The 9,450-nt window shown below is 32.0% G+C and overlaps 1 protein-coding gene across 2 annotated transcripts; it reads right to left on the reverse strand.

The window, feature by feature from the left end:
- Positions 1 to 823: 823 nt before the first annotated feature.
- LOC147855544 (mitogen-activated protein kinase 16-like) lies at positions 824 to 4,171 on the reverse strand. Of its 2 annotated transcripts, none has more exons than XM_087330475.1 (5): positions 3,997 to 4,171; positions 2,290 to 2,326; positions 2,053 to 2,170; positions 1,886 to 1,950; positions 824 to 1,121 (listed from the first exon to the last, which is right to left on the reverse strand). In XM_087330475.1, the coding sequence occupies exons 3-5, from the start codon at positions 2,125 to 2,127 to the stop codon at positions 1,061 to 1,063; spliced, it is 201 nt and encodes a 66-aa protein (XP_087186601.1). In that variant the 5' UTR covers positions 2,128 to 2,170; positions 2,290 to 2,326; positions 3,997 to 4,171; the 3' UTR covers positions 824 to 1,060. The 2 variants fall into 2 exon arrangements, with proteins under 2 accessions (XP_087186601.1, XP_087186600.1); XM_087330474.1 differs by having other exon boundaries at positions 1,877 to 1,950.
- Between the last annotated feature and the right edge of the window lie 5,279 nt (positions 4,172 to 9,450).

Below are 9,450 nucleotides of genomic sequence, written 5' to 3' on the forward strand. Positions count from 1 at the left end.
GTGGGTAGAGAAGAAGAATAAGAAGATGAGCGCTTCGAGGGTGTACGACGAGTTTGACCAAATGTTTCGTCGTCTCCCTGCCACAAACCAAGTGCTACTTGAGGAGGACAAGACTTTGTACTTCTTGCCCGGGGACTCCACTATATAAAAGAAGGTTGTATCATGTGCGTTCATGACATCATTTATAAACCCCTTATACGTATGTTTTTTACTATTTTAGAGGCCCTTTGGTAAAAAAAAAAAGATTAATAAAAATACCCCCTATTACCAATATATTTTTTGATAACCACCTATTTTAAATGCCCTTACATAGAAAATATACATGCACACATAGTTTTTAATCCAAGAAACCTAGAATGGATCTATGACCCTCTTTACAATTGATGACTGACAAATTTGTGAAAGAAAATTAAACAGCATATGAAATTTTGTAGAAATGCTTCATCAAGTACCGCATAAATTGAAAACACAATGTGTAAAGTATATAGTAATGCACAAACAATTCAAAAACATTAGAGGTATATAATATATAAGCCACATATAAGTTCATGTCAATAGTTTATTTAAACATATGAAGAATATGAAGTGATAAAAAAGAATGTAATTTACAAAAAAATCAATCTTGAACTTGACATGCATATCTCAAAGAGCACACATGGGACAATCCAAATGCATATCAATAATGAAATTACTAACAAATTAACATTATGTTTGGTTTAATGGATAAACTCATAAGAAGCCACTACATTATTTTTTCCCAAATACATTGATCAAACAAATGATAACATATGTTATATTTCCATTTGAAATGTAAGACATCACACTATAAAAATGAGATAAAATTAATCATTTTGTTGTTCAATGTCTACTTAAAATACTTATTACAATAAAGGTTATCTTCATAAAGACCAACTATATAAATAGAAAACCCAAAGAAGCTTATTTTAGGTTATAAATTTCATGTAGTTTCTATCTTCAAGGTTGGACCTGTATTACAGCCATGACATCACTCTACGCCCTCTCCACATCCTTGGTTTGTTTCATACTTTCTTTTTGAATCTCAATAATATGACCTTTCAAGGAGGAGGATGCTTGTTGCTCTCTTGGTTACTCGTTTCCTTCTGAGTAGTTCATGTAAGGCATGAGGAAAAGCAAAAGTTGCATTTTTATCAAAATCAGTAACTCATAAACAGAATCATCATAAAAAATACCAGAATAGTTATTAAGGATCATTGATATAGGACTTCTATATAATTGGGTCCAAACAAAGGTCTTATACTTTCTTTATGACAAAACAATCCAATCTTAGCTTATGTATTTCAAATATCAATGATTTACGTTCAAAAAAAATTCTAAATTTTATCCAAAATATATTCTTTTCCAAATTTTTGGGGGTTTCAAATTTCCTGCTATATAATTCAAAAACTTATTTGAGAATAAGTCAAGTTATTAATGTTCATAACGTGGGACACAAGTATGTACCTACACCAATGGGCCTCATATAACTCTTATATGGTTTCTATAGATGATATATCATATCTAAGGCATCCTTGGAAAAATAATGCTTCAATTTCTCAACTTTAGTGTTACTACAAGACCATATGAGAACCATTGTATATTATCAATACATCAACCATATGTGTGCATATCCAAAACTATGAACATTTATGGTAAATAATTATGAATAAATAGATCCACAACTATGAGGATTCATGATCAGTAATAAAAAAACAATTTTACATATTTAAGAACAACCTGGACAAAGATGTATGTTTTCTCTCTAGCGGAATTGTTTCTACCACCATCAAACAAGCAAGCAAATAAACATGGTTGGCCACCAATGACAACTAACTGTTTTAAATAATTCAATAGAAACCTGGGATACAAAAAGTTGGGCCTATCCCCTCCACTCAAACAATCCTTGAGCATACGTAGATGATACTCGAGCATCTAATAATGGCAATAAAAAAAGAATCTTCATAAAAATTAGAGAAGGCTCAATCAATACCATTATAATTATGAAATTATACAGTAAACCAACGTTTATATTACCTCTCGATATATGAGTTCCCTTACATCCTTTTTTGAAACTCTTCTTCTCTCGAATTCAAACTCCAACTTACTCATGGGTTACCTTAGCTAAGCCCTTGAAGTAATGATTTACTAAGGTCTTCACAAAAACTAGTAAAACTTTTAGCAATCTCTTCTTGGACTCAAACTAGAATAAATACAAGCACAAACTCTACTTTCATATTCATCAAAGATGAAACAAGTTCAATGAGAGTGTACCTTCTTTGCAAAATAATAAGTAATTATCTCTCGGCACCTAAAGATTGCAAATTCTGTGTTAAGAACATGAAATGTGTATATTTAAATAGATTACTATATTGTCTAGAATATAGTCGTTGGGTTGTCATGAAATACAACTCTTGTCAATCCGAAATCACATATTTTAACCTTGCAATCAACATTTGCAAGCACACGTGTGTGTTTGTGTGTGTGTGCGCGCATATGTATGCATTGTATTGTACTCCATGTTATGTATGTATGTGTGTACATATTGTATTGTATTCATTGAATTGCATGTGTATGTATTTACATATTGTATTGTAATGCATGTGTTGTATGTATGTAATGTGTGTGTGTTTGTGTGTGTGAATGTTCTATACATGTGCATATGTATGTATTGTATTGTATGTATGGAATGTGTGTGCGAATGTTCTATACATGTGCATATGTATGTATTATATTGTATGTATGGAATGTGTGTGTGAATGTTCTATACATGTGCATATGTATGCATTATATTGTATGTATGGAATGTGTGTATGCATGTATGTATGTGTTAGATGTGTGTGTGTGTGTATGTGTGTGTTATATATATGTGCATATGTATGTATTGTATTGTATGTATGGAATGTGTGTATGCATGTATGTATGTGTTAGATGTGTGTGTGTGTGTGTGTGTGTGTGTGTGTGTGTGTGTGTGTGTATGTGTGTGTTATATATATGTGCATATGTATGTATTGTATTGTATGTATGGAATGTGTGTATGCATGTATGTATGTGTTAGATGTGTGTGTGAGTATATGCTCTATACATGTGCAGATGCATGTATTGTATTGCATGTGTGTGTATGTATGTGTTGTTTGTGTGTGTTATATATATGTGCATATGTATGTATTGTATTGTATGTATGGAATATGTGTATGCATGTATGTATGTGTTAGATGTGTGTGTGAGTATATGCTCTATACATGTGCATATGCATGTATTGTATTGCATGTGTGTGTGTATGTGTTGTTTGTGTATGTTATATATATGTGCATATGTATGTATTGTATTGTATGTATGTATGTGTTATATATATTTGCATACGTATGTATTGTATTGAATGTGTGTATATGTATATGTGTATGTGTTATGTGTGTGTGCGTGAGAGAGAGAGAGAGAGTATATGTTCTATACATGTGCATATGTATGTGTTGTTTGTGTGTGTTATATATATGTGCATATGTATGTATTGTATTGCATGTGTATATATGTATATGTGTATGTGTTATGTGTGTGTGTGTGTGTGTGTGTGTGTGTGTGTGTGTGTGTGTGTGTGTGTGTGTGTGTGAGAGAGAGAGAGAGAGAGTATATGTTCTATACATGTGCATATGTATGTATTGTATTGCATGTGTGTATGTATGTGTTGTTTGTGTGTGTTATATATATGTCCATATGTATGTATTGTATTGCATTGCATGTGTATATATGTATGTGTATGTGTTGTTTGTGTGTTCTATATATGTGCATATGTATGTATTGTATTGCATGTGTATATATGTGTGTGTGTATGTGCCATGTGTGTGTGTGTGTGTGTGTTCTATATATGTGCATATGTTTGTATTGCATTGCATGTGTATATATGTATGTGTGTGAGAGTATATATTCTATATATGTGCATATGTATGTATGTGTTGTGTCCGTGTGTGTATTTCTTTTACATACCTGTAAATATTTTATGAACAGTAGTTGTGGCAGTAGCTACAAAGGATAGTGGCGACCAATGGCGGCACAATGAGGCGAGGTAAGGCAGCACAACAAGGCGAGTAGAGGTGGAAATGACAATACGAAGAGAACAAAGGAAGTTGCAAGGAGAGTAGAGGCAACAAAAACGAGAAGAATAGAGGTAACAACAAAGCGTAGAACAAAGGCGACAAAACCAAGAGAGTAGAGGAGGCAGCATTAGGCGGCAAAATGGGGCGGCAAAACTCAAAATTAAAAAATGTGAATGTATCAATGTTATGTTGACTATGAATGTATGTATCTATGAATGAATGAATATATGAAATTTGAATGCATGAATATATGTATACATGCATGAATATATGTATGCTTGCATGAATGTATGTATGTATGTATATGTATATGTATATAATATACATATGTAATGTATGTATGTATGAATGAATATATATATGTATACATTGATATGTGTATATATCTAATATGTAATATGTAATGTATGTATGTATGAATGAACATATATATATGTATGCATACATATGTGTATATATCTAATATGTAATACGTAATGCATCTATGTATGAATGTACATATGTGTATATGCAATATGTAATGTATGTATGTATGAATGAATATATATATGTATACATACATAATATGTGTATATATCTAATATGTAATATGTAATATGTAATGTATCTATGAATGAATGTACTTACGTGTATATGCAATATGTAATGTATGTATGTATGAATGTACATACATATATATGCATATATGTAATGTATGTATGTATGTATATGTATATAATGTACATATGTAATGTATGTATGAATGAATATATATATTGTGGTGTGCATGTGCACAATATTTATACATACATACGTGTATATGCAATATGCAATGCATGTATGTATATGTATATAATGTACATATGTAATGTATGTATGAATGAATATATATATTGTGGTGTGCATGTGCACAATATGTATACATACATATGTGTATATATCTAATGTGTAATAGGTAATGTATCTATGTATGAATGTACATACGTGTATATACAATATGCAATGTATGTTTGTATATGTATATAATGTATGTATGAATGAATATATATATTGTGGTGTGCATGTGCACAATATGTATACATACATATGTGTATATATCTAATATGTAATATGTAATGTATGAATGAATATATGTACATGAGTAATGTATGAATGTAGAATGCGTATATATGTAATATGTAATGTATGTATGTGGATGTTTGTTTGTAATATGTGCGTAATATGTATGTATATATGTACATATTCTAGTTTGTATGACCCCATGTGACCTACATATATGCTGATATGTGGAATATGTATGTATGTATGTGTATGAGTGTATGTTTGTAAAATTTATACACATATCATTGTAACCATAAACACGTATATACATGTAGCAATGTATAAATGAATATATGCATGTCCATGTATGAATGTACATATGTGTATGAATATGTAATGTATGTATATTTTTATGTGAATGAATATGTGCATATGTGTGTGTGTGTGTGTGTGTGTGGATGTTTGTTTGTAATATGTATGTATGTGTATGTGTAATATATATATATATATATATATATATATATATACGTATGTGTGTGTATCTAATATATGTATGTATGTGTATGTATATGTATGTATATGTATGTATAAAAGACTATATGTATGTCCATGTACAAATGTACATATGTGTATGCATATATGCATATGTCATGTATGTATGTGTCTGCATATATGCATAGTATGTACGTATGTATGTATGTATGTATGTATGTATGTATGTATGTATGTATGTATGTATGTATGTATGTATGTATGTATGTATGTATGTATGTATGTATGTATGTGTGTGTGTATGTGTGTATGTGTGTATGTGTGTATGTGTGTATGGATGCATGCATGCATGTATGTGTATGCGTATATCCATATGACAATGTACATGATTCAATGTGTATGGATGTGTGATTGTCATATGTGCATAATATTTATGTACATATATGTCTAATGTATAAATGAATATAGGTATGTTCATGTATGAATGTACAAATGTGTATGCATATGTAATGTATGTATGTATATGCATATGTCAACGTACATGATTCAATGTATATGAATGTGCGATTGTAATATATGCATATGCAATGTATGTATGTTCATGCATAAATGTACATATATGTATATATGTATATATGTAATGTATGTATGTGTAATAGTGGTTGCATATATGTGTACATGAGTGTGTGGATGTTTATTCATAATATTTATGTATGTGTATATATATATATGTATTTATTGTAGTCGGTGATGATATATATGTACATATGTAATGTATGTATGCATGTGTATGGATGTCTGTTTGTAAAACTTATAACATTGCAGGCATATGTACGTATATATATGGTGATATGTGGAACATGTATGTACATATGTAATGTATGTATGTGTATGCATATATCTATATGTCAATATACATCTTTCAATGAGTATGAATGTGTTTGTAATATGTGCATAATATGTATGTATATATCCAATGTATGTGTGTGTGTGTGTGGTCATATGTATGTAAATGTTTGAATGTGTATATATGTAATGTATTTATGTATGTATATTTTTGGGATATTTTCATGTTTAATATGTATATGGCTCGTATATGGATGTATGTTTGTAATATGTATGTAATATGCATGTATATATCCAATGTATGTGTAAGTATACATATATCTAGTGTGTGTGTGTGTGTGTAAGTATTGTGGTTCGTATGGTTCAATATAATCTATATATATGGTGATATGTGGAATATGTATGTACATATGTAATATATCTATGTATGTATCTATACATATATGTAATAATAATAATGTATGTATATATGTAATTTATGTATGTGTAAATTTGTATATTGTGTAATAGGTATGGATTATATGCTATGTAATATCTAATTTATTTATGTGTGTGTGCACGTGTATATACATAATATACATATATGTAATATATGTAACTTGTTTGTAAATTGTAAATATGAAGATTTGTATACATATAATATGTAATCTTAGGTATTAATATGTATGTGATGTGTACATATATAATATGTAATATGTAATTTAATTTTTTGTGTTTTGTATGTATATATGCATTTGTGTATGTATATATGCAATATGTAATTTTATTGCATGTATTATGTATATATGTATGTCAATACATACATATATACATAAAACATATGTATGTTTTTACTTTCGATGAATGGGTAAATATCCCATTTTTGTTGTAAACCAATTGTCTCATGGGCCAAATTTTGTCTTAGAAGACGTTAATATATATTTCTTTCTTTCTTTCAATATATATGGCTGATTCTAATATGTATGCAGTATGTAATGCATGTATGTATGTGTATGTACTTATTTACATATGGTAATATATATTTGTACATATATTTATGTTTAGTCAATATGCAGGTATAAATGGGTGTAATGTACGTATATACATATTCATGGATGTAATGTTTGAATGTAGGTATATATGGATGCATGCATGTGTATGTATTTATGTATGTATATATGCTACTCCAAATTTGAGTATTGTTTGCATAATACATTCTTTACTATCTCATTGAAATATCTAATATTTCACGGGCTTATGTAAAAAAATTTTCCAGCATAATTGATAATACCCTTATGTAAATATATATTTTCAAATCCTTATTAATACCCTTATATATATATTATGTATCTCACTGATTAATTTAAACCCCTTTTGATGAACTCACGTGCTATCATACAAGTTTTGAGAGTGAAACCTTCGAGACTTCTTGAAAGTTGTAGATGTGAAGGATAGACAAGAATTGGGGACTCTTCTTGAAGATGAAACCCAAGCAAATGGGCTTGTGGCAGACTGGATTGCGGTGAATCGAGCATGCAACAGGCTCGACAAGCGTTGTCAGTGGCTTCATGATATTGACTTGGCAAGGACGAGAGTAGAAAAATCAAGACCATCTAAAGAAGTAGAGACGCCTACACAACACATCTTACACGAAAAGAAGATTGATGATGACTCGAGGACGGTGAAGGCCACTTCAAAGGAGGACAAATGTTTTAGGACATGCGTCATGTTCGAAACAACGGATGATGAAGGAGCAAGCCTAATCGAAGCTTACATTAAGGAAGATAAAGAGTGAGATCGACATGATGGAGGATCTAGCTACTAAAATCAACATCGAGGAGGCGGCTATCAACAAGACAATAAGCGTCGACAACGATCATGGCCGGATTTTCTCCACACTTGTTCTAGAGACTTGGGCAGTTGCGTCCAAGAACCAACGTGAGACCTAAGAGACAGAAGGTGTAGGCGAGGAGCGAAAGGTCGAAACGAATACATGCGACGAAGAGATAAGCATAATCAAAGCTTGCTCAATCAAGAGGGTCAATGGATACAAGGCCAATGAGATTGAAGAGATAGCCACAAAAAATGACATCGAGTCAGAGGTGGCTATGGAAGAATTAATGGCAGATGGCCGCGTCGAGGATTCCTTCACATAAGTTCCGGAGACTTGGGCAGTTGTAGAGAGCCAACGTGAGACCCAAGAGATGGAAGGTGGTAGTAAGGGGAAGGACCAAGACGGTGTGCACAACATCGAGGCGAAGATAGATATGGACGAGTCAATGGTGAATGATGGTAGTGATAAGACTTTCCCCACACTCGTTCTAGAGACTTGGGCAGTTGCGTCCGAGAACCAACAGAAGATCCAAGAGACGAAAGGTGGCAACAAGGGGGAGTTCAAATCTGATGTGAAAGATGACATCAAGACAAAGGTGTCGAAGGCAATTGACCAAAGACAAACAAATTCCTTCGCACATGTTCTAGAAACTTGGGCAATTGTGGTTCAAAGCCAACGTGAGACCCAAGAGACAGAAGATGATGTCGGGGAAGAGAAGGTCCAAGCTGTTGCAAATAACGATGTTGGGGAGTGGCCCAAATACATATGGATCTCTCCACATTCGTTCCAGAGACTTGGGCATTAACTGATGTAAGACCCAAGAGAAGGACAATGACGACAAAGAAGCAAGGGTTGAAGCTTATGTGTGGGAGGAAGAGGTCAAGCAAAGCATAGAGACAAAAGTTGATGCGTACAACGAAGAGTTTGAGCAAAGTATGACAAGGAATGACAATGGCCAAGCGAGCCATCAGGATCCGATGGATGTGATCAAAACATCTAGCAAAGATGCTAGTGTGAAGATTGTCGACTCTAATATGAGATTGTATCATGAAACTGGACAAAGTGAGAAATATAGAGCATGGTCGTGTAAGGATCTCAAAGTAGGCATGCACTTGAAGATACTACATGGGGTAATCAATGTCATTATTCAGATAAAGGCTTGGCGAGAAAGAC

This window comes from Azolla caroliniana, unplaced genomic scaffold (genome assembly GCF_043228905.1).
Source record: "Azolla caroliniana isolate FFs.n. ecotype wild unplaced genomic scaffold, voAzoCaro1.0.p SCAF_14, whole genome shotgun sequence".
Classification (NCBI taxonomy): Eukaryota; Viridiplantae; Streptophyta; class Polypodiopsida; order Salviniales; family Salviniaceae; genus Azolla; species Azolla caroliniana.